This window comes from Podarcis raffonei, chromosome 4 (assembly GCF_027172205.1).
Source record: "Podarcis raffonei isolate rPodRaf1 chromosome 4, rPodRaf1.pri, whole genome shotgun sequence".
Lineage (NCBI taxonomy): Eukaryota > Metazoa > Chordata > Lepidosauria > Squamata > Lacertidae > Podarcis > Podarcis raffonei.
Window position 1 is genome coordinate 35,375,668 of NC_070605.1, and position 26,659 is coordinate 35,402,326.

The following is a 26,659-nucleotide window of genomic DNA, read 5'->3' on the forward strand; positions in this document are numbered from 1 at the left end:
GTTATTAAAAATAAACTCATATCTCTCAACCACGCTTACCTTTATGTGTTTTGCAAACATCTTCATCACCTTGCCATCTCCTTTGAATGCTGCCATTGACCTAGAACAGAATATACTTTTAAAAAAGAAAAATGGAACTGAAAAGAAAACGAGGACAGGAACTGATGTATTTCAAGTACAAAAAGAATGAATGCACCAAGGGAAAGTTTATTAAAGTGTAATTATCCTCAGTGTTTCCAGCCCTGGGGAATGCCTGCTGAACTCCAGCCTACAACATGAGACACACGTTCAGGTTTTTGTTTTACCTCTCTCTCTCTCTGTCTTGGGGAGGCTGGCAAAATTATGGATCTCCAGAAGTTGTTGGACTCCAACTCCCATCAGCCCCTGCTAGTGAGACCAATAGACAGGGATGGTGGGAACTGAGAGTCCAGCAATATCTGGAATGCCACAAGTTCCCCACCTCTGTTCTAGGTGGTAGCAGTCTTGTACCTTCACTAATGGTGTCAGACTTCCTGGCCACTGACATGATTTCTGCTTGAAGAATGAGAATGCTCAGGATTCAAATCCGGATAAACTTATGCAAGAAGGGAGAAGGATGTACCTTTTACTAAAAAATATGGGGAGAGGGACCATAGCTCGGTGGTAGAGCTATGGTAAAGCAATGCTTTTATCTAAAAATACAAGTAGCTTCATCTGAAGTAGCAAGTAATGTAAAAGACCTCTCTCTGTGTGAGACTTTTAAGAGCTGCTGCCTATCAGAACATCCAATATTGGGATATATGAACAAATATTCTAAACTAGTATAGGTTCCGGCTATTATGAAAAATTGGGAAATTCAGAAAGTGCACCTTACGCGGGGGGGGGGGGGGGACCAAAAAAACCCCCCATCTGTTGTAATTTATTCTGTACACACCTATTAAAATGACCTCTGTCCTCCTTGGTGGTTTATCATTCTTCCCCTTCCCTTTAATAAAACCACACATATAAAACCAAACCAACCAAGGAAGGAGTGGAAGTGGTACTGGTGCAATACATTTGTAGCATCCCAATCCATTTGATGGAGACTAATGCTTCCCAGAACTAACAAAACACCATATGCAACAAGTTAAGATGCTTTTAAAAAATGCAAAATGTTATTTTGGACTTGAAATATTCATGCTAGGGTTAGGCAAGGAAGCTACCAGTGTAGGGAAGCTGCCTGAGCAAATACATCTGCGACTTTGTAGGCTAGCAGAGGACAGACAGTGCCCGGGTTTTGCCTGTGATTCCGTGGTTTCAGACAAAACCTCAGAAAGGGGTGCCAGCTTCTATTACATCGCTTAACGACATACTTGATGAGTTCCAGACAGCGAAGAGCAGAGCTGCAGATTATCATCATCACCACCGACTTCTTCTCCATGTGGTTTTTACGGAGCTTCGCCCATTTGGGGCAGACTGCAGTGGGGAAGATGACATGCCGCAGGAGCAGTTATGCAAAATGTACAGCAATGACTAATTGCACGAGAACATGGTGGTGCTTACGTGCCTACTGGCAGGTAGGCAAACTTTTAAGTTTATTTGACTTTTGTAAAAGCCACATTGTAATAAATAAATTTCCAAAGCTAATCACTCCAGGCAGGTAGGTGAGCATCAAACAGCATGGCCAAGCAAGACCACCTAAAATGTCAAGAGACACTGGCCAAGCTGTCCCATCTCCCAAATGACCATAGCATAATATTGTTTTGATCTCTTTATATCTCTGTGTGTACGTGTGTATAAAAGAAACGCTACAGATTAAGTTCCACCTTACTCTTTATATTAAAAAAAACACACATAAAGCTAAATATAGTAAATATTATAGAACTAAATATTGCACCAGTTTTATGACCACAATATATCATTGTATATTATTCAAGTATTTTTTGTTTTTGTGATTTGTATGTATACTCCATTTTTCTATAACTCTATCTGGCACAAGGGCTCCGTTAGATATTTTCAAGTATGAGAGCTTGGTTTTAAAACCCTTCCAAACACTGTTCATACCAGTTCAGAATCTGGGGAGAAATGTGATGATTTCTAGCACAAATTGATAATTGTTGATAACTGGACTGCAATGAGTAAATGTGTATGTATTCTTGTCTTTTTAATCATCAAAATTTTTATTGTCAACCATCACCAAGTACCTAAAGCAAGCAAGTTTGTTGCTGAACATTAAGAAAATAACCAATTCTGTTTAAAGGACCAAAACAAACATAATCTAACTACGTTAAGGTAATGCATCTATACAGAAAACAGACAGTAGAATAAGAAACATTTTTATATAGACTAATAATGGAAATCTAAATTTGATTATAATCCTTTAAGGAAAATAATGGGCATGAGAGTTATATGCACACAACACCTTCAGACCAATGAGCTACTCACTTTCTTTCAGGTAGGAAGAAAAACTGTGGGTGAGGTCATTTGCAGGGAGGAAACAGGCATCTGAAACCGCAAGAGAATATTGTTGCTTGGTGCTAAAACTAAGACCTTTGATTAAATCTTCCAGGAAAGCTCTTTTGCCAAAAGCCATGTAAAGTGCTCTTTGGAAAGGCAGAGTTTCACAAGCACAAACAGCTAATAACAAGAAGCTTTAAAGCGGATTAGCTAAATGATGGGAACAACATTTAGCCCAACCAGTGTTTTCCCCCTAGAAAAATAGGTGCTGGTACTGTGTATCCTTGAGTACCCCCTGAAAAAAAGCACTGAGCCCAACCCAGATTCCTTCTAAAATCATCTCGCCATACAGCCCACTCCTAATTTATCCTTAAACATAGCTTTGCTTAACCAGCTGTGCATGCTGCGGAATGTTTGCAGCTTTCTCCTTCAAGAGCTGAATCATTAACCAATACCACAAAACTGCACAGTTCAACTATACAGAACAGTTCCTGTCCTGCAACCCACACCAAACCCTGGCTCAGCCTAGAACAGCAAATCCTATACTTTCTGTATCTCCAGGAGCTAGGGGCTTACAAAGCGATACACGAAATCCTGCTGCTTACACAAGTATGTTATTGCTGACTTTCGTTAGCAGCTAGAGATCCAAAACATCTCCCCCACTCTATCATACACAGTTCCATTTCTTTCAATGTGTTTTATTTTATTTAGGTATTTGTCTTTAGGAATTTACACTCAGCCATGCTTCCAGGGCACTTTACATAAAAAGAGATTATTAAACCTTTGTTAAAGGTGAGGTGCCTGGCAGACAATCACTTAAACCTTGGTTTATGATGTCGCAGGATAGCACCAGTGAGCATAGCAGACACTTGAGTTTGGTTTGAATATTCTGTTGCTCTTCACTTGCGGCTCTGTAGCTTTTGGGTGGTGATCACTCCTTAACCATAGTTAAGGAGGTGCTCTGGGTTTGCATATCACACTAAAGTATGGTTAATGTTAGCAAAGGTTTACCAAGAACAAACCTTGGTTAATGACTGACCTTTAACTATATTTAATAAATCATAGTTACATTGCTTGGCTGGGATCAGAATTAAATGTTGCAGCACGGTTTAGCATGAATGAACCAGGCCACAGTTGTGTTACAAACTAACATTCCTATTGTTCTTTCTGTTGGTGCATCTTTTATAATATCCTTCATTATCTAATATATTTCATTACCTGGCAACTGTAATTCTTCTAATTCAATCACTGAACGTTTAGCACAAAAATGTTCCTTAAGAAGTTTCTGTAGGTCTTCAGGTACTCCTGGTTTTGGAGATGATTTTGAAAGAATATCAGAAATTTTCTTCTAAAGAAACAGAAGAAGAGGCACATTCAGCACAGTGATTCCATCTTCACCACTCTTACTGATAATACACTGTTTTCTATTCTTTTTCTAGTCTGAAAACAACAGGTCTTCAAAAACCTTACATGTGGGACATCTTATGTAGCCTACATGGATTAAGACACCAGGATTCAGTCTAGAATACTTTAGATGGATATGGCAAAAGCTATCTAAAAGCTGTTGCTTTTTTAGCACGTTTAAACAGCTTTAACATATTTGCTCATGCATATAGCTTCTGCAGTGGCCTGAAGAATGTGGAGTCACATCAAATGGGAGGCTTTTATCCATATTTCTCTCAACCATCCCCCAAATCTCTGCTCAGCTGTTCATCAAGTTTCTATGGGATTTTCCCAAACAAGCATTAAAAAAAACTCTAAGCAGAAAGGGACAGCTGAACTGTTGTGCCTTCAAGACCATAGCACCATCCATGCTTACATTTTCTAATTCAACAAATAAAAATTTTCCTTTAAGGGCAGAGATTGTCTCCTGGGCAATTTTCAGAGTGATCTTTTGCATTTGTTTAACATAGCATACATAAGCAGATAAGAATCTGACAAAGATCAATGGGACTCACTTCACTTAAAGCCGGGAGGTGGGGGGAAAGAGCACTATTTCATGGCCCTATTACATCATTCATTGAGTCACTCAATTCCTTCAGGAAAATAATGGTACTCTGGAGGGTGATGCTGATATTAACAAGAAATTCCATAACGGTAAGAACAAGGACACCTGAATATATTCCCTTCCTTCAAAGAGCTGTGGGAGGAAACGTTCTTCACGCAGGAAGTTTTATTATTTTGCTTCTAATTCATTCCAGATGCTAAAGAGCAAAAGGCTTTTTAAAAAGAAAGAATTGGAGGTGGGGACACAGAGACGTTTGCTGTGATATCCATGCCACACTTATTTCCTTACAGCTTGTTCATTCTGGGATTCAGTGCTATAATGCTACAAATATTGCTCTGGAAAGCACCAAAAATGAGGTGTGATGTCAGTCTCCAAAACAAAAACCTTCCAATGGTGGAACATTTTTTTAACATGGATATTACATCCTTGCAGAAGAGCTTGTGAATATCTATTCAGGTATGACAACTGAACCCAGTGCCTGTTTAAGACAGCCTGGATAGCTCAGGATAGAGTGGTTAGAGTGTGGTGCTGATTATGCCAAGGTCGCAGGTTCAATCCCCATATGGGACAGCTGCATATTCCTGCATTGCAATGGGTTGGACTAGATCAGGGGTCGGCAAACTAAGGTCCGGGGGCTGGATGCGGCTCACTGGGCTTGTGGGCCCTGCCACCCGCTCAGTCAGTCCCTGCGCGGCACAGAGGCCCCGCCGTGCAGGGACTGACTTCCGCAATGCTGGCGTGGCTTTGGATTGGCTGCAGGAAGCTCCTGCTGCCAATCTGAAGCTGCGGATGCCTCTGGGCGGGCGGCGATGTTGGCACGGCTTCGGATTGGCCTCAGGAAGCTCCCACAGCCAATCCGAAGCTGCAGACGCCTCTGGGCGACGCCCCTTCCTTCCTGCTGAGGCGGCCACGTATGGCCAAGAGCCGAGCAGGAGGAAGTGACGGCGGCGGGGAGGCTGCCTCCGCCGCCCAGGCCAGCAGCATGGGCTCTGTGCCCTGCAGACCATTGGCCGAGGCAGAGGACAATGATGACGCTGCCGAAGACAAGGCGGTGTTGGCGGCTGCAGCATGAGTGGCGGCAGAGGGGTCCTTTCGGGAAGGGGTGGGTCTGGCCCCCCACAAGGTCTGAGGGACTGTGGACCGGCCCCCTCCTGAAAAAGTTTGCTGACCCCTGGACTAGATGATCCTCAGGGTCCCTGTCTACAATTCTATGAAAGAACCTAAGAAGAGCTCTGTTGGATCAGATAGAAGGCCTAGGTGCCTGACACCTCCTGTTTTTTTGGATTCCCAGGAAGGTAACACAAACAGGAAGCTTATTTTATCCCATGTGGACTTCCAGACATGGTTGGCAGGCTGAGTTCAGCTTGGTAGGTCTTTGACATGCGACTCCTGGTACAGAATTTGGGTATCTTGCACCTGCCTGTTGAATCAAGAGTAAAGATACTACGTCCGTGTTGGTATGTGCAACAAATTAGTAGAGCTTTAAGATAATGCATAAGTGAAAAGAGTAATAATAGAACTTAAAAGCCTGATGCTGCATTAACTCAGCTTTTTTTTTGGAATACAATCTTATATCTGAGAAGTTGGGAGTTTTTGGCAACTGAGCACACCCATATATCAACTCAGAAAGGACAAGATCCTAATGTTTTACCTTCTCAATGGGAGTATGTTGGATTTATAACCTGCAGACAGTTATCCCTAGTGGTTTGAACAAGAGATTTGATTTATTAGCATTTTTGTAACAAGTTTAATGTTGCAATGTCTGTTTTCACTTCAAATATATTTCATGGCTATTCGTGTTGTTTTTTAAACCAAACCTTACATGATACAAATAAGGCATGTCCCTTCACTGTACTCTTCTTGTATTCATTTTTGTTTAGACAAACCTACCCAGATATCACTTGCTTTAATTTTAAAAAAATGTTTAAAATTATTGTATTGAACTGTTTTTACCAATAATTTTACTGTTTTAATGTGGACTGACAGTTTGAATTGGAGGTTGCCACAATGGGAGAAACAGGAGGCTCTTGGAATGTAATGCCCATATATCCGAAAGACACCATAGTCTCTGTTGTGCCTCATTGTACTAAAGGAAACAGAGACCCTGGGATAAGCGCCTGGAACCCCTGAAACTGCTGTGGAGATTGGGGTGATAGGCAAAAAATACTTCTCTACACTGAATTACTCAGTTGTATATTGAACAGGGATTTAGCTCAAATATATTAGTGGAGTAAGATAAAACAAGGATGGAGTTTTCTTGAATGAAATGATTTTCAGTGACTGAAAAATAACCCTCAGAACTAAAAGGGTAAGGTGTGGGGATAAACTTCAAAGCTTTTAAAAAGTCATTTGTTTTGTGTTGTCTCATAACAATTCTGAAGCATTTTATAACAGCCTCCAGAGAAGCAGTTATGCTGCTATGTTGCAATGTCAGTTAGGAGTCAATACCTTTCTTCTTCTCTTTCGCTTTGCTTCACTTTCGTTTTTATCCGCAGAGTCCTCTTTTTCTGCACCAAGGAAACATTCTGTAGCCTGCGGGTGGGGAAGGTGGGCAGGGTAAGAAAGAAAGAAGGAAAAGAAGCTGAGCATTTGGGCTGAGTTACATCATCATTAAAAACACTTTAGAAACACAACTGAGCCGGTGTGTGGGAATTAAGCACATGTCTCGGCTGCCAGGATCTGCCAAAAATGAAAAGATTCTGGATCATGCTCGATCTGTCCAAATCAGCCTGGCCGTGGAAGAAATCAAAAGCATACTGCAGCTGGAGATAAGCTGGAACTAACAACAGGAATAGGGCAGGTTTACCATTTAACAAACAAATAACTACTGGCTTCATGTTACATAATGAATGAACCCTATCCATTGTAGATATGGAATTTACAGCTGGTTAAGTGCATGCTTTAAACACAACAGAAAATTTAAAAAACTTGGCATTAATTATATAATGTGAAAAAGAAAAATGCACTCAGAAAGTGATTGTTGCTGCACTGTTTGCTAACGACCTTTTCTCAATGTATAATCATGTCCTGTGCCTTACCAAACATCACATGACTGTTGTTGTTTTTTTGTGGGGATGTACATTTAAAGGAACATATTGAAAATCTGTTTCTGCACCCTGCCAGTTTAAGAGTATCTGACTCTACCCTTCACAATTTCCGCTTAATTTTAGGCCAAGAAGGGTCACAATGACTAGAAGCGATCTGCAATGGAATAAAGCAATTTATCTGACCCACAGCAGCAACATGGAGAAGTGATGTGTATATGGTTATTGGGAACCAACAATTTGTTGGCAGAGCCCTCCTCACCTGGCCTGCACTTCCAGAGAAAAAGGCCAGAGGTGTGTTTGAAGCATGCACTGTTAGGCCTTGCTGCCTGAAGGTGAGGTGTCTTCCAGAAGCAGCACTGAATGTTCCACCCAGCCATCTTTTCCAAGGGAAAGGCTACATGGGACAAGCATACCCTGTTAGGTGCCACTTCCCACTGGTGCTCCAAGTGCCTTCAATGACAACCCTGTCTGCTTTTCTTCTTCCAGAGGAAGAGGTCTTCCACCCAACTTTGGGACTGGTGGAGAATCGCTATAAAACTCCTTGGACAATCCTTTGTCGTTTAGTCGTGTCCGGCTCTTCGTGACCCCATGGACCAGAGCACGCCAGGCACTCCTGTCTTCCACTGCCTCCCGCAGTTTGGTCAAACTCATGCTCATAACTTCGAGAACACTGTCCAACCATCTCGTCCTGTGTCGTCCCCTTCTCCTTGTGCCCTCTATCTTTCCCAACATCAGGGTCTTTTCCAGGGAGTCTTCTCTTCTCATGAGGTGGCCAAAGTGTTGGAGTCTCAGCTTCAGGATCTGTCTTTCCAGTGAGCACTCAGGGCTGATTTCCTTAAGAATGGATAGGTTTGATCTTCTTGCAGTCCATGGGACTCTCAAAGAGTCTCCCCCAGCACCATAATTCAAAAGCATCAATTCTTCGGCGATCAGCCTTCTTTATGGTCCAGCTTTATGGACAATCCTACCCATCCCTATAGCTTTGAAGTTTGGAGTGCTCATCACACTCATCAGAGGGCAGTGCCACATTCAGCACTGTGGGGGTATTTGCCGAAGTCTAACTTTTGGCAACAGAAGAACGGGTTTTCAGACTGGTCTTCAAAGCAACATTTATTTTAAAATCTGCTCCCCTCGCCTTCCAGACATTGAGATGTCACCAACACAGAAATATAGTGTTCTAAAAGAAAGCTTTGATGCAGAAAATCAGCTTGAACAGGCTGAAACAGTATATACTAAAACGTAACAAATTAATTTTAAAAGGTAGTCAGGTTTTCTTTTTTGAATTTGTTTTATTGCTTTTAGCCAAAGGCCTTTGCAAAACAGGCAGTCAGCATACAAGATATCTGGCAGTATGTCTTGGTAAATTCCACACCTGCTACCTTTTGGTAGGGATATGTTTGTCCCCATCTGCTCACTCAAAAATTATTTTGGATTTTCCAAGTGCTCCTATTTAAGATGCAAAAGACTTTAAGAGGTCTTTGCAGTTTTTGACAAGATGCTTCCGAGTCTACACTGCTTTTTTCTAGTGCTGTAACTCTAAAGAAGCTTTCACAACCTAGTGCCCTCTGGATGTTTTGAACTACAATTCCCATTGGCAGCAGACAGCATAACTGTGGACATTTGCACTGTGGTCACTAAACTGGTGATAGATAAAATGCTGAACTGTAGAGCTGCCAACCAAGTACCAACTAGTAGAGTTGCTATACCCAGAAACTCAAGTATTTGGATTCTACCCAACAAGCAGCACAGAAATTCCACTGCCTACTTTTCATTATGAATAAAACCAACCAACCTGTTTTCTTTTCTTTGAAGTAGGTGGCATAGGGGTTGTATGTTGCTGCTCTGTTTTACTTGTGCCAGCACATTCTTCCGAAGAGGCATCAGGTGACAGACCTAAAGGCAAAAGTAAATCTCAAAAACATATCCACTGTTCTGCATTCTGATCAAATGACATTGATGCAATTATTTCCTCCAATAGTAAACTTGGGGGCTTGAGTGCCTATCAGTTTGGATGTGCAATGCCTCCTCCACTGGCAAAAAGAAAAAGAAAATCTAGTGGCTTTTACATATTTTTTTGGCATTATGGTTGAGGGGAAACATTTCATTCCCTGCACTGCACAAGGAGGGGGGTTGGGAGATGGAAGGAATACCAGTTTATCAGATTCCAGAGGAACACTCAACATGATCCAGAGGTTCAAAATTCACTTGCAATGCAGCATTTACTATGCACTGGAATATATTTGTATTGCTCTATCCAGGTATCCACATGCTGAGTCAACTGCTTCCCAAGATACCCTCTGCATACTGTAACCTAGAGACTTTGTACTGTCTACAGCTTGCCAAGAAAATCTAACAGCTAACTTTAACATTTCTTTATAAATCCTGACTTGGCATGTTCGGAAAGCGGAGAGGGAGGTGCCCCCAAAGTAGAGTCATAAATAGCCTCTTCTCCTGTATCTGCTTGTAGATTGCTCATTATAGAACTCTAAAAGTAGACAAATGGCTTCCAGGATACAACTTTGCAAACAATGCACCACCTGTTAACTGCCCATCTTTACTTTGGAACTGGACTGCAGTATGCAATACCCTCCAACTTTTTTCAGCTTGGAATGACACAAGTTCAGCATCATGGGATAGCTCAGTTGGCAGAGCATGAGACGCTTAATCTCAAGATCATGGGTTCAAGCCCCACATTGGGCAAAATATTCCTGCATTGCAGGGGGTTGGACTAGATGACTCCCACAGTCCCTTCCAATTCTACAATTCTATGGTTTAATTACATGAATCTGAGCAAGACACCCCATAGCAATATATTAAATGTTTCCTGCTCCTGTGCAAACTTTCCACAGTTCAAATGCAATAAACTGTTACTTAATCTGGAAGAAATATCAGGATTGAATTCTGGTTTTGAAAGGTATTATTTACAGTTTAAATGGCTAAAAATTGCTATATACTGTACAGACCTAAAACAACAACAACAACAACCCAGACTTCTGGGCTTAACATCTAACTGACATGATCAGAAAAATGAAAAAGGGAGAGGAAAACTCTCTCAGGTACCAATTATTAAAGCTACATCAGTAGTTCTCATAAGAGTCAGCAAGACTAAGGGAGTCCAGGAAGGGAAGGAGAGAAAGGGCAGCTTTTTTTCAGATAAGGGGAAGGAGTAGGTCTTGCTGTCCCATCTCGCCTGCTGCAGCCAGGTAAAATGGTGATATTCAGTTTCTATTTGTTCTTTGTTTCACCATGAAATTCATACTGGCATATAAACGGCTCAGGACGGCCATACCTCAAGGATTGCCTCTTTCCATATGAACCTACCCAGACCCTGAGATCATCTTCTGAGGCCCTTCTTCATGTGCCTCCTCCTCGAAAGGTCTGGAAGGTGGCAACACGAGAACAGGCCCTTTCTGCAGTGGCTCCCCATCTGGCAAATGCTCTCCCCAGGGAAGTTCGCCTTCATTATATACCTTTAGGTGCCAGGCAGAAACGTTCCTTTTTAACCTGGCCTTTGGTTGATTTGATTGACATCTTATGCCCCTTTAAAATGAGTGTGTGCGCGCGGGGGGGGGGGGATTATTGGGTTGTTTTTATTTTGATTATGGATTTTGTGGTTTTATAACCTGATTTTATTCTGTGAACCCCCCTGAGACCTGTGGGTATAGGGTGGTATAATAATAATAATAATAATAATAATAATAATAATAATAATAATAATAATGTTCCAGATTGTCTCTCACTCCAAGCTGTGGCTAGACCTAGACCTTCTAGCTTCAGCAAAGTTGCTGCATTACTTGCCTTCAGACCCTGAGACCATATGGATGGGCTAATTTAAGCACAGTGGTACCTCGGGTTACAGACGCTTCAGGTTACAGATACTTCAGGTTACAGACTCTGCTAACCCAGAAATAGTACTTCAGGTTAAGAACTTTGCTTCAGGATGAGAACAGAAATCGCATGGTGGTGGCGCGGTGGCAGCAGGAGGCCCCATTAGCTAAAGTGGTACCTCAAGTTAAGAACAGTTTCAAGTTAAGAACAGACCTCCACAACAAATTAAGTTCTGAAGCTGGGGTACCACTGTACTAGTTAGTATTACAAGGAAAGACATTTTTGGATAAGTACAAGGCTGATTTTTGACATGTAGTACCAGCTATGTGCCTCAACCTAGAGTTCTAGGCATCCTGCAAGGTACTCCAGGGCTATGTGTGCAGGAGTCCCCATTAATTTGAACAGAGGTAGGTGACCACACATGATATCCTTTGGCGCTCTGTGTGGAAATGAATGGAAAAGCCATGTGTGCACGGCAAGCTCTGCCTGCAGCTTGCAATAGATCCATAGGAGCAGGCAAGTTCATAACTGGCACTTTCTAAAAAGTTTCCTAGGATTCAACTATATTGACAGAATAAAAGAAGACAGAAAATATGTTCTGACATCAGCAATTATATAATATTAGCACAGCAGAAGCTGACTAACCACTTCCAGGCAGGGATATTCAGGGTTTTCAAAAATATGCTGAAGTTGGGAAATGATTCAAGTCCTCATACATATATTTGTTTTGGTTCCTGCAATGACCATGACTTACATGCTTTACATGTGGTACATTTTTGCACAACAAACCAGCTAGTCATACTTTGAGGGGCTACTTCATGGTACAGAAAGCTGTCAGTTTGAGTAGGGGTCCCCAAACTGTGGCCCATGAGCTTCCATTGAGGTGGTCCACATCATTTTAATTTTTATTGCTTCTTTTATTTCCCTTAATGTATTATAAGTGGTGTTGATGTGGAGACAAGCAATCATTCACTGATACATGGTACATTACAAAACAAATCAATGTAGATCACCCTAAGTTTAATATTCCCCAGCAACACTAAACAAACAAGCAAACATACAAAAGAGGCGGGGAATACTTGGGAACAGCTGAAATCGCAGAGGTTCAGAGAGTAATTAAGTCTGCATTCCATTTTAAGACTCACAGAAACTGCAGACTTTGGGGCTCCAACACCAAGCCCAGCTTTTTCGCCCTCCTGATCCCAGGTTTGGTTTAATATCCCGTCATATGGAGAAGTTACAAGCTTACTCATTGTTTCCTGACATTATGGTTGGTCTTAATAAACCTGTTGGGTTTTTGGATTCCACCTCCCCCACTCCCAAAGGATCAACACAGCTATCTATGTCTTTTGTCTGCTTTAAATAGAGGTTAACATATTTACCCTTCATATTTATAGTCATACCTCATGCTACGTTTGCTTCATGTTACGTTCTTTCAGGTTACATTCTGCAGTGACCCGGAAGTACCGGAAAGGGTTACTTCCAGGTTTCGTCGCTCACGCATGCGCAGAAGTGCAAAATGACATCACGTGCATGTGCAGAAGTGCTGAATCGCAACCCGCACGTGTGCAGACGCGCAGTTGCGGGTTGCGGTTTTTTCATGTTGCGAACGGGCCTCTGGAATGGATCCCGTTCGCAACCAGAGGTTCCCACTTTTCCTCAACAAAACCAAGGTGGCTAACAACATAAGTTAAATCAATAATGTAACAATTTTAAACACAATGTCATGGCTATAAATAAAACGAAGCAGCCATAATATACTGAAACAGCAATACAAAAACACTACAGCCATAAAAAATAATTTAGTTTAACTAAATTCACTTCAAAAAGATGACAGCCATTTATGATCCCCAAACCCTTCTTAAAAAGGAAGGTTTTGACCATCTTACAGAAAGCCATTAGAAAGGGGGAGAGGCAGATTCCAGAGCCTGAATACAGCTACAAAAAAGCCTGTTTCCTGGTCCCAACTAGATATACTTATGGGGTATTTGGGATACACAAGAGGGCTTCTGACAAGCAGTCCTTCCTATCTACAAGTATGTGTGATACTCTTGCTCAGCTTCTAAATTATTTGAGAAATTGCAAGCTGAGGTTAGGGAGAAACTCATCAGTGCCCATGGTTGAGAACAGTAAATCAAAGCATCTGCATAATCCAGGACCTGCAAACCACATGGTTACATTACTCATACTTCTTCTCTGAAGGTTGTACTTTACATGCCTCTCAACTCCTACTTTACAGAGAACAGTTCTCAGCTTGAAGGTATTCTCTGTTTGGAGGGCTGCCTAGCCCAAGTCCAGTTTAGAGATTAAGAGCCATAGGAAGGGAGTGGTGCACCGACCTTGAAGTCACCCACCAACAGTTATACCACTGAACAGCAGACTCAGCAAGCACACAGTTCATCAGGTCATGGTCTTCCATATCATGATGAGAGGCATTTCTGTATAAAGCAGCTTCCTGCAAATTGGTATCCTCCAGATGTTTAGGGCTCCAGCTCTCATCAGTCTCAACCAGCACGGTCAATGGCCAGGGATAAGAAGAGCTGTAGGCCAAAATATTGGGAGGACACCAGCTTGGTAGAGGCCAGTTTAAATTATAGTTATTATTTCTAGACCAGCATCTATACATATAAATTAGCATATACAAATGTTTGCAAGCCTGTGTCCTCTCTCTGTGTGATGCCTTTCCTTCTTTTTTTTGGGCAATGACTAAGCAACCACCCTGGGACGCGGGTGGCGCTGTGAGTTAAACCACAGAGCCTAGGGCTTGCCGATCAGAAGGTCGGTGGTTCGAATCCCCGCGATGGGGTGAGCTCCCATTGTTCGGTCCTTGCTCCTGCCAACCTAGCAGTTCGAAAGCATGCAGTACAAGTAGATAAATAGGTACCGCTCTGGCAGGAAGGTAAACGGTGTTTCCGTGTGCTGCTCTGGTTCGCCAGAAGCGGCTTAGTCATGCTGGCCACATGACCCGGAAGCTGTACGCCAGCTCCCTCATTCAGTAAAGTGAGATGAGCACCGCAACCCCAGAGTCGTCCGTGACTGGACCTAATGGTCAGGGGTCCCTTTACCTTTAAGCAACCACCCTAGGAATAGTTTCTTATCAAGCAGGGTAGTTTTCCATGCTCTCAAGCTACATACAGGGCAGCATTAATATAAACTGTAGCACAGTTAAACTAGCTTCTTGTTTTGACTAAAAGGGGAAATGCTATGGGCTTCTCCACTGGGAAGTTTCCCCTTTCTTCCAGGCTTAATAAAGAGGGGGGGGGGGAGATACTGGAAGCAGTCATTCATCTGAGAATACCCCTTTAAAAAATATGCACACAGACAGAAATTAAGCAGGATGCGGTTGTGATAGAGATAGCGTTCATACCTGGCTTCCTGCAAGCAGATGTCTGCTACTTGCATTATGTCCTATCTCCTCTGCAAAGAATGACAAGAGGAGAGGTCAGCTTTCCAACAAGGTCAGTATTTGGAGAGCGAAGCATGGAAAGTGGGTTGTGTTATATTTAGAGTTTGGTCTAAATCAGTGCCAGTGTTGGCCCCCTCCCATCTCTTCTTTGCAGTGCTGTCTCTCAGGTCCCTGGATCTTACACCGAAGGATCTAAACCTACCCAATACAAAGGGAGGGGAACTCTTCCAAAGCTTCCAAAAAGAGCAAACTGTGTGGCTTTTTGAAATGAGTGCTCTGGGTGCTCAGAAGATAAAGCTCAAGTAGAATTTCACTTCTGTAAAGAGACATTTTTATTTGCTGACCTGGATTTGTCCTTTGTGAAGGGGCGGAAAAAGGAAATTAGCCAGGAAGCTGCCTTCTCAAATATGGTAAGGTTTTCTATTCTAATGTCATTTTAGAGAAATTGTTGTGTGGCTGTTCAGTGTAACAAATTGTACTATATTTGCCTTTAGTGTGAGGTTTCCAAATATAAATGATAACAATTCTGCTTTGGATGTAATCTTGTTTATTTGATTAGAGATATTACAGGTTTCCTATCTTATTGTGTAAATAACACACAAAATAATTATGTGCCAAAGTTCATCCCTGTCTATAAACTTTCACTGATTGGCAGGGAAAATATTAATAGAAATGGAAATATTACATCACTAGAATCCTCGGGTAGAGGAAATAAAGTGCATGTCTGTGCATATAGATTATGTCTTATTACTTTTGAACAGGTATAGCTTTTCACCTACAACATCAGTTTCATGGCAGGTAGCAATAGATCTGAAGCAAATAATACCATCAGAGGTGTATTAGGTTGTGAGATGTGTGGCATCTGCTACCTCATCCTTTCCCCTTCTGCCCCAGACCTCACCACCTCAACCTGACCAGTGATTCCTAGGATAATGTCCACTCTGTTCCCAACTAAACAATGCAGATTGCAGTTCTATGAAGTGGCTAATATCTCTAAAAAGAAACAAACAAACAAAAGTCTTTGCTGCTCTTTTTGGAAGGCCTGACGGCTGAATCAGTTTAACACAGAGTTTAGTTTTTTGGTGCTGATGTGTCTCAAAGAATCCACTATTTTGGAACTTCGCAGCTTTCCATTATGATTGTCACTGCTGTTGATTCTTTAATTACTTGGCTCACTTGGACCCAAGTATTTGCTCTGAAAGGACAAGGGCAATGCAATGGCACACTTGCACACCAGAGAGTCTTTCCTTTCTTCAACTGGGTTTGAACTGCTTCAAGGGCCACGAGCAACAGTTCAGGCATCATTTTTTACCATTGTGGCAGTTCCCACAGAAAACTGTTAAGATGGAAAAACGAAACAGCTGGTATTTAAAGGTCAATGAGTTGCTTAGCACCCAGTCTTCATTCTGTCCAAGGCAAATGAGAATTCAGCAGTGAAACTTCAGTTCCAGAATAACAGTTTGGTTCAATGCATGAGAGAAGGGTTCCTATAAGGGGATTTCTTCCATGATGCCTCATCATTGGAATATCTTAGGCAAACTACAAAATTACAGTGGACCCCCTTGCCACCCCACCTTCAGATAAGGTGAGATATATTTTAAAAAAGAGTTCGTTTCTCATAGGTATGATTGATGCTATGCCTTACTTCTTCCACAACAAAATGAGCAAAGTAAATACTCAAAATGCTGTGGTGTGACATCTTGGTATTTAATGGGCATACTGAACTTATTATTTAAGTTTACTAAGTGGGCATACAGTTTAAAAGATTGTCAAGTATAATCCACTGGTTTACAAATGCTAATCCATTGGTTATATGGATCTTAGCCATTGTAATAAAGCCAGTAATCTTGTATAATAAGGCAATCTTCTTTCCATTTGTGGATCATGAGTCAATTTCTCGTGAACTACCTAACGTCTCCTGAATGCTAGCATCATTGCAAAAATGAATGAATGAATGAGGAAGAGGCCCTTGGCGAGATCTTGTATGGCACTTCTAATGCTGTTTAGCAGCATCGCTGAATAAACCTTCACCAGTAGCAGTGTGTGTGGTGAGCTGGAGTTGCCCTCCAGACACAAGCATCACTGCTGCTTACTTGGACAGGACCGAGAGTGGTCAAGGCAGCAACAAGACTGGGACTGTGCATCCTAAGAAGCACCAAGTTGGTCGGGGCATTCTCAGTGCTGTATTAGCACAGCCTCAACCTCACCATCATCCTGCCCCACCTGAGCCCTGTCCAGGTAAGCAGCAACATGCTTGTGTGGGGAGGCTGGCTCTTTCCCACCACACATGCTGCTTACTGGCCTTAACTATTATCCTGAGTATGCTTTGCAAATTTAAAAATACATTGGTGGACAATAGGGATCATAGAACCATAGAATTTGGAAGAGACCATAATCCCCTGCAATACAAGAATCTTTTGCCCAACATGGGATTAAGAGATTCATGCTCTTCTGACTGAGCTATCTTAACTACAGAATTCATATTGCATGCAGGATAGCCTGCAAGGTGCACTATGACCAAGTCCCACAATGCCATCAATGGCTACACGTCCTGGATAGGAAGTTTTTCCAGGTGACTGAGTAGTGACAGGACTGGAGCCAAAACAGGCCCACTGAAAAGCAAAAGGGAGAATTGGCAGCCAAAGTTTAAGTAAAGAAGGGATGGAAAGATGTGAGAGAGAAATGGTTTTAAACAATGGCAGGGGTTTGAGTAAAGTACCTTCATTGTATGATGGTACTATGGAATATGTGAGCGCTCTGAATTCTTCATCTCTCTCACATGAGGCAGCAGAAGAGGGAGAGGTCTGAGCACAGTGCAAAGGGAGGAACACTGAAAGGGGAAAAGTGGTTGTTTTAAACAATGCTAGGAGTGGGATGGGGCAGTTCAGAACAATCTTGAATGTAGCAAGAAGGCTCTGTTGTATTAGCTTTAGGTGTCTGTTTCTGCATTGTACCCATCTCTGCAATTTCTCCTGTTTCTTCTCTGGTTAAAACATTTTTCCTTAAAATCTCCCCAAACAAGCCCTTAGTGGCTTCAGAAATGGGGTTGGAAAGGTGAAAAGTGAGCTTAGTAGTTGTGTGGGGTAGGAAGGGGGAGCTCCAGGGGCTTAAAGTGAGCGAGTGCTCAGGGAGTTGGGAAGCAAGAGAGAACAGCCCCTAAATTTAAAATAAAAAGGATTCTGGGTTTTATTTTTAGAGGAAGGGTAGACACACAGTAATTCATGTGAAGCACATCCATGACACACTGTCAACTAATTCCAGGTTCCTTTCTGCTTCTAAGCCACCTGCTACAAAATTCATTTCCAAAATAGCTTACACCAGTCTATAAAGGTAGAAAAACTGATACTCGCGAAAATCATGCCAAACAAATTTAGGTTGTTCTTCCTTTGCTATTTCTGATGCTTACATTTTATTCAAGTTCTAAAGCAGGTGTACAACCAGTGCTTAAAGCAAAAATGCTGGATGGTTGTTCTAATCCTAACTCCCTCTAATAGCAAACTCAGCTGCTGCATGCCACCAGGGTTGTAGGTAAAATCAGGCTGCTGAGAAACAAGAGGGAGATGGCAGCATATTTGGGGGAACCCCAAAGTTTGTACATTTTTTTTTAAAGCAACAACAAGGGGGCAACACCTCCTGCAGTCCCACAAGGACTCAGTGTGCTAAGCAGACATGGAATTTTATATGGCTGTTGGGAAAGAAAGAAAAATGAGCCATGGAGGGAGTGGGATGCTGTGACTGGAACCCTGAACAGGAGCGCCCATTTTGGAGGAGGGGGGGTATGTTGCAATAATATGTTGTAGGTCCCACTTGCTCCCTGTAATAGGGAACTCAGGTTGGTTGAGTGCCTATGTTTGGAAGCAGAGCAGGAGGTCGCCCAAAAATAGTGAAGTGGCTTCTGCATCCTTGAGTCTAACCTCTTTATCACTGAGCCCAATCCTAGTGTAAACTCTCTCACTTGCTCAACTGTCTGTAACTGTAGCTGCCCAATTTCAAGTGTGGTAGAAGCAAAACATGCACTGTACTATGGTCATGGTCAAACACAGTTGCCAGTCTTACTGATAAATGACAGGAGTAAATCTGCAATACAGAGCACTAAGAGGCTCAGAGCTACGTTGGAAAGAGTGGTACATTTCCTTCAGTGGTAGCTGATGTGAAAAAATATTTTCAAGGGAGATTTAACTGGAGAATAAATGGCTACTGTCTTTCCAAGCTGGCCCCTCCAAGAGGAACTGCAGCTTGAATGTGACAAGAGTCTGGAATGTCCCTCTAATTTCGCCACATGTTAAAAAAGATTGCGGATTTAAATAGAGAAGTGTGAAGGCCTAGAAAAGTAACAGCAGAAATGACAGAACTTTGCTGAAGTGCCCTTTCTAAGAACAGTGTATTTCTGGGCTCCTGCACCTGCCGGTGAAGTACAACGTAGGCAGCACTGAGCTATATTGGTATATTTCATTCAGAGTTTCCTTGAAGAATTATTTTTAAACAGCTTCTCAAGTAAGGAGAAGGGTCTCGTTGCATAAGGCAGCCATAAAACAGGTAAAATCCAAATCTCTGTGAATGCAAAGATTAACAACATGTAGTTATGGTATATATTGTATGCAATAAATAGCAGCAATTATTATTATTATTATTATTATTATTATTATTATTATTATTAGCCGCACCATCATTATACTCTGAGCAGTTTATGTGTAGTTGGTAAAAAGTATATAACTTAGAAATGAATGCCCTAGTTGTGATGTCGCACAACTGAGTGACGGAGAGGCGATCTGACAGGAAAAGGCTCTACTCTGATTCGTAAATGCTATTTCACATTTGCAAGTCAGATGGGATTGCATCCTTTATCATCACTACCTCTAACTGCAAATGCAGCCAGTGAGTGCCAACAAGGTTATAACCAGCAGGAACCCGTTGGAAAACAAGAGGGAAGTATCAGCATGTTCAAGGAAACCCAAAACTTTTGCAAAAGTACAAATATATTGAGGGTGAGAAAATAAGAAGGGGCAACCACCCTGAAAACAACAAGAGGTTCCAGAAAGGAAGGTGGCCCTCAGGTGGAAAAATGTTTCCTACCTCTACTCTATGAAATCAGGCTGGATAGGGTCTAGGGACTGGATATATTCTTTCCTTAGCATCCAAAAACAAATGCCAAAACCTTTCTCACGATAACTTGCCTGGCTTAATTTCTGTCTCCGTTTCCCAGGCAGCCCTGAGAGGCCCCTTATCTGTGAAGTGGTGTCATCATATTGTGCTGATGAGTAAATCTCCCAAGGTTGAAAACTCTGGGAGTGCCCTTCGGCTGCGGTTTTAGCGAGGTTTATGTTCTCATGAGCCCAGAATGAAATAATAGGTTAAAATAATTGTTTTGGGACAATTTACAGCAATGTCTTGTGGAGCACATTTAAACCTCTTGCAAACCTCAAACGTTACCAAATTTTCTTTTGTTATTTAATCACGCCTATTAAGTAGGCTCTCAATACTCATTTCTGCTATAAATCTGCATGGTGACGTAGCCGCTAAACGCTCTGTATAAATTCAATTGCCAAATCCTTTTTTGTTTTTCTTGTTTTTTAAGTTCACATTTTATCAAAGGAACATTTAATTTCCCATTTTAAATAAGAGCTCTTTCCAAACCTCAGAACTTTTAAAGAATTACTTAGGGAGCTGTTACTCCAACTATTTATGATGTCATAACAAGGCATGCACATTCAAGGGCCACCACTAACTTAGGCTGTGTCTTCACTTGCACATTACTCAAGGGCAAAGCTGAAATGAATACACACTAATGCCAAGTACCCTAAAAATGCACACAATAGTCTACTCTCGTCTTCTTCGTCTCCCTTCCCATCATCTGCAGTATGGGGCAGAACTGGACACATAATGTCACCTTAGTTAAGTGTATCACAACTGAACTGCATCATGTTGTGCTTGTTTCAGTAAGTAAATATTTTTCTTGGAACATACAACTTAAAACACAACTTCCCTATCCTTAGGGGAAGGAATGTGGTGCACTAAGAGAGAATGTGCTTTGAATGTGGAATGTCTCACATTCAGTTTGTGGAATCTCTAGGTAGAGCTGGGAATTGTATTCTAAAAAGATAAATAAATCTGAAAGGGGTTGTTTATTTCGGGGCATCAGCATGCGTGGTAAACTGTTTCAGTTGTAAGAAAAAGATAACCCATTTCAACTGAAAGATGGATTATAAATCTTTTTGATAGGGCTTATGTGATCATATGGACGAACATCAGTTAAAAACTGACCAACATAGTTAAGTTAGAGAAGGTGAGCAGCAGGGAAACAAAACTACAGAAAACAATAGAGTGGAAGACACAATACCTTGCTTAACAGGAATCATTTTTGTTTTGTTTTTGGCTTTCTCCTGTACTGATTGTAAATGTAGAAAAATGTAGTAATCATTACTCTTTATATGTATTTTTCTTTTTTGTTTTCTTAACTTGCACTATCTTATTAATGGAAAAGAAATGTAGCTTAGAGGTAGAGTCTATGTTTTGCATGTGTAACAGGTTCAATCCCTGGCATCTTTCGGTAGGGTTGGGAATGTCCCTTGTCTGAAACCCTGGATAGCCATTGCCCACCAGTATAGACAACATGGAGCTGGAATAACTTAGTTTATAAGGCAAGGTTTCTGCATTCTGAATTGTAAAACCAGTGGTTAAATTGTTTAGGAATGTTGTCTGTTGTGATGACTTTAAATTAGACTATACTTCTTTGAAGAAGCTGTGTCTATTTTCTACAAACTAATTTAAAATAGCATTTTACCAATGGAAGATGAGAGAAAGATGCAGCCTGAGGGAAATCCTATTTCTTGCCAGCCATTTATCTAATTTTCCCTGCTCCAATCTGACAGTGCTATGAATGCGATAGGCTACAATGGGATTTCCACCAAATACTGTTCTAGAAGTAATTGCTCACGGAACCAGGGCTTAGAGAGGATTCAGAGTGCAAAGTCAAAATAGCAAAGCATTGAATTACTTCGGTAGGACGTGGTACTACCTAGCCTTCCGACTTAGAAGCAGTTTCTGCAGAGGTTTGCAAGCTCCAGCATTCAGGTCCCCCCCCCTCCCACATTGCACTTCCAGCTGAGTGCTTAGTTCAAATTTCAGAGTAGCTGAAGTGATGCATTTAACACCTGCTATTTATGTTCAAGGTTAACACAAGGCTTAAAACATAACAATGTTCATGGAACCCACTGACCTACCTGCCCTAGGACAATGAACAAGGGTAGGAAATCCCCACCATATGGAGGTCAAAAGCATTGACCTCATGTGCTTAGGATGCCATGCCCAACACACACAAAATGCTTTCATCCTCTTGTCCCTCATAGTTTTCTCCATCTCTTGTTTACACATCACATACAAGTGAGCTGTGGTAACTTCTGTATTGCAAAAGGCTTGACTTGAAGCAGACTAAGAGTCATTCAGGAAAATCTGCTGGTGTTAACTGTGCAGCAGCTCAGGCACCAGCTGATATTAAAATAAGATGCTTGATAATATTCCAGAACAGTAATTGGTTGCTTGGTAATGGGAAGGTTGTTTAGCTATGAATAGGGGATTCCTTCAGTTATTGATTCTCAAAGTGGGGAATGAGCAACACAGAGAGGCATGCATGCTACCCTGAACTTCTGGGATGAAAGGAGGAATATAAATGTACTAAATAAATAAATAAATAAAGGGAGGCATGGGCAAGCGCCAGAGAAAGCACAACCTTCCTTCCATTTCTTTCCCATCACGACTAGATCATGAGTCAGGAGGACAGTGTCAATGTACTGTCTTCTTCACTAGATGGACTGGAGTTGACCACGGTGTGTTGTACACTTTGTGTTGTTAATGGAACTACGCTCTTCCTCCACCCACCCTCACTAGTCATCCCTATGGACCAGAGATGTTAAAGCTGTGAGCCTAAGTCTAATCACAATGTTGCAAGGAGCCAAATATGAACTATATGACCTCTGTCCCAAAGCAGACCACCCACCAATGACTCTGCAGATCATCCAACAAAATCCAAACAGGAAGCCTGTTGAACATATAAACTTGCTTTTATATTGAGACAAACCACTGTTCCATCTAATCCACTACTGTTGACTCTGACTGACTATGGCTCTCCAAGATATCAGGCAAATGTCGTTCTCCACACACACACTTGCTTAACCACTGAGTTATGAACCATCCTCTGAGCTGTGGATTCTGTCCAGTGTCCAAAAGCCAAGCCAGATTAGGCGGAAAGGAAAACAGATTAACAAAACCAAAATCCTACCAGAAAAGATATCACAAAGGGTAATCAATATACTGTATTCACCCAACTCTGTTTTGAACCCAGAAGACTGGCAGCTAACACAAATACATGAAGACAGAACCAGGACTAAATTGGCAGAGCAGAGTAAGGAAGGATAGGAGAAGCTGGGGAAAGAATTACTCTGCTCCTTGTTGCTTGAAGAGAAGCAAGGATTCACCAACAGCAACCAAACCCTCTCTCCCGCAAGCCAATTACAATACTTTATTGTTACGATAACAAAAAGAGCTTCGGGATCTGACAGTACCACCCCAGCAATCTAACCTAGAACAAAGAGACCTGCATTGGCAGTTGCAACAGAACTGGGCTCTTAATTTACTTGTTATAGGTTAGTTATATCACTTAGTTGCATAGACTCCTTGCAATGTTAGGTTAGAAGTAGCTTTTTTACAAGTTAGCTTAGCATTGATTCTAGTCACCTTGCATCATCACAAAACAGAGGTACAGTATTTTACTAGGTGAAAAAGCTCTTCCTACTAGCAAACAGCACCAAAAAAAACCCATTAATTTTTATAAGGAAAGGGTGTCCGGTGTATATGTGGAGGGTAATGACAATTCCAGACCTTTCTGCAGAACTTATTAGCTCAGTATGGGAACTCTCAACCCCTACAGATTAAAAAAGGGTTTCTATTGTCTTGGCATAACAAGTTTTGTGGGGGTTTTTTTTTAATCTGGGGATTAGTGTCTCCTTTTCCTATAAACAAAACCCACAGACACTGCGCAGAAATGTTGCTTTAAAATGTGTGAAATGTACTGAGGTTTGCCAGCTGAACCTTGTGGGAAGGACCTGCATGATTTACTCCGATGCACACAAAGTATTTAAGCCATTTAAATGGAGAAAAAAACCAAGAGCCGTATCCTGCAATATGGGAAATATCTCCTCCACCACTATACACATCTTCCTTTGGGACCTTTCTACTGGCTCTAAGCCGCAGAATCTTAAGGACCATAACCTTCTTAAAATAATAGATGTGAACTTGTGCCCTCCAAAGAACCGCACTGCAAGAGGTAAGAAATGCAGACAAAGACGCAAAACAAAACCCTTCTGGAGAATTTAGCAGCAATTTATTCCTGTTCTATTATTCAGCAAGACTACTCAGTTCTATCTATCCATGAGAGACTTTCCCCATTGCAAGCAGCAGATGCAAGGGCAATACTGCTTAGGAGCATGTTAGAGGCAAAGGGTTAAAGCTGCATTCCCTGCCTCCCCCATGCCATTGCTCCAATCCAGCTCCTCCAATACAGCAGTTAAAGAAAATACAACTGCACAGTGCCAAACTATTCAACAAGTGTCATGTCTCATTTGGCTTTTGACTTGAATCGGGGAGAGATCTAGTTCAAATCCTTGTTTAGCCACAAACCCTACTGGATGGCCATCTCTAACTTGTGGAAATCAAAGGAGATCAAAGTCTTGAGCTCCATGGAGGAAGAGTATCGTAATGGTGGATATTATATGGTCCTCTAAATAATGCAGAAGTGATAATGGAGGCATCACCTTAGGTTCTTAAACTTTGCTATTACCCTAACTATGATCAGTTTAAGTCAGGTCCACGCAACCTGTGTGTCCCCATATGCAGTCCCAATAGGCATTTGTGGCAGTCCACCTGAGCCTTAACAAACGTCCTGTTTTTGTGACCTGCTTGGGAATCCAAAAACAAAGAAGTTGTTGAGTACCTGACAGGTCACAAGTTATGGAGGCCTTCTTGAAGGAATAACCATCAATATATATTCAACTTCTCACACACACCCAGCTGGGGTGACCACGGAGATTGGAAGCAACCATCCACCACCTATCAGCAGCAGCTTCATCTGTTTGTGTTATCAAAACTAATTGTAGTGACCCTCCACACATCAACTCTCTTATTCAGGCAGAAAACTTTACACAGTGGGAAAGACTGCAAAGTAAGATAGAACTTGACAGTTCTATCCTTACCAGGTAGAAGCAACACTACAAAAGCACAAGCTTGCATGCTGCTGTGCTTGTGGAGATGAATAGGACCTGCTGTCTTGTCATTGTCACCGTGCACAAGCAGCCATTTTTGCAACTGATAAACAGCTGACAGTAATAAACCAGGACAGTATTAAGTACACAAGGTGGTCAGAAATGCTCGGCAGAGGTCAGTTGATAATTGCATCATCTGTCAGCAACTACAGAAGCAGATCAATGCATTATTGGGTGACATTTGGAGGCTAACATCTCCCAAGAGAATATCAACTTCCAAAATGTAACAGAACCTGAACCATTTCAACCTTGCATGTGAATAACTATTATGTAATTGCCTGATCATTCACCGAGAATTTGCATTGCGAATGACAAGGTGCTATCACGACAATCTTAACCTGGAGCCAAAAAAATGCTTTTAAATTATAATTATAATGAAATATTATACCTGAAGGAGAATAATTCCACCCTATCTCACCAGGAAAACAAGTCCATAAAAATGTCACAGACTGCATTCTAAAACAGTTCAAAAAAACATTATATGAACTATTCAAATCATTGGAGTTGTTGGTGTTTCTCACTAAGCTATTCTACCACATATTAGTACAATTTATCCTTCTTTCATCAGTCACCCTACACTGAAAGTTTAGTCCAAATCTATCCAACACTATATTGTGTTGGCCCCATATTCCATAGTAAATTCCATAGCTTAAAAGTTCAACGAAACAGTAGCCATTAAATATGACATATGGACATTTGTAGCGGGAAGGATTGCTCTCATAGTAGACGAGTCTGACAAATCCCCTCCGCTCCTCTTTTTCTTAGAATAGTTATATGTATGGCTATCAGCTGTGAAACCAGAATTCACGTTGAAAGTATGTGTAACCTTAAACCTTACTACAGATACTAGAACTGTTTTAGAACTTGGATAATGTTTCATCACAGGGGGTCATAAGCAGGCATCCCCCAAAATAGACTGATTTTTGGGCTAATACCAACCCATGCTCCACATGTCTACATCTGGCTCCCTCCTTCCTTCTTTGACTTACCTTATACAGTGGCATGCATTTGACCTTCCAGATCTGTGTTACAAGAAATTATGTACATAACACACACACACAAACTGACAACAACAACTGTGCACCCATAGTTGCTACTGGTTATTAGTTGTTGTTGTTGTTGTTGTTATTCATTATATTTAAAAAATCGCCTTTCATCCCAAAGGGTTCCATAAAATGCAGTGCACTACAATACTACAGATATTAAATCCAAAGGCCGATAACTAAACCAGCTGTTTGGCTAATCTATCCTCAAAGGCATGAGTGAAAACAATGTGGGGGTCAGCTACACCTCCAGTGGATGGTAGTTCCACCTCCAGAGTGCAACAACAGAGGAGGCTCTGCTCTGTATCACTGCAAAATGTCAATGCATGGGTAGGCTAACTAAGGCCCAGGGGCCGGATCAGGCCGAATCACCTTCTAAATCCAGCCCACAGACGGTCCGTCTACATGAGTAGAATGTGTCCTTTTGTTTAAAATGCATCTCTGGGTTATTTGTGGGGCATAGGAATTCGTTCATCCATCCCCCCCCAAAATATAGTCCAGCCCCTTTGAGGGACAGCGGATCGGCCCCTCCTGAAAAAGTTTGCTGACCCCTGTCTCAATGGGACCATAAACAGAGACTTTCCTGCAAAGCTTATGGC

The 26,659-nt window shown here is 41.7% G+C and overlaps 2 protein-coding genes across 5 annotated transcripts in view; one reads left to right on the top strand and one right to left on the bottom strand.

The window, feature by feature from the left end:
* The window catches only part of CMSS1 (cms1 ribosomal small subunit homolog), a 177,394-nt gene that overhangs the window by 5,104 nt on the left and 145,631 nt on the right, over window positions 1-26,659 (bottom strand). For 2 of the 4 annotated variants that reach the window (XM_053386181.1, XM_053386183.1), the window contains 6 exons: window positions 9,263-9,363; window positions 6,872-6,955; window positions 3,634-3,763; window positions 2,404-2,463; window positions 1,332-1,434; window positions 40-100 (listed from right to left, as the gene is read on the bottom strand). In XM_053386181.1, coding sequence (XP_053242156.1) covers window positions 40-100; window positions 1,332-1,434; window positions 2,404-2,463; window positions 3,634-3,763; window positions 6,872-6,955; window positions 9,263-9,363 — 539 coding nt within the window. Of the gene's footprint in view, window positions 1-39; window positions 101-1,331; window positions 1,435-2,403; window positions 2,464-3,633; window positions 3,764-6,871; window positions 6,956-9,262; window positions 9,364-13,487; window positions 13,560-14,665; window positions 14,774-26,659 lie in introns of those variants that run through there. The other 2 variants (XM_053386182.1, XM_053386185.1) reach the window with 2 other exon arrangements.
* The window catches only part of FILIP1L (filamin A interacting protein 1 like), a 152,935-nt gene continuing 141,109 nt past the window's right edge, over window positions 14,834-26,659 (top strand). Inside the window, exon 1 of the mRNA XM_053386165.1 lies at window positions 14,834-15,114. The gene's annotated coding sequence lies outside the window, so the exon portion shown is untranslated. The remainder of the gene's footprint in view (window positions 15,115-26,659) is intronic.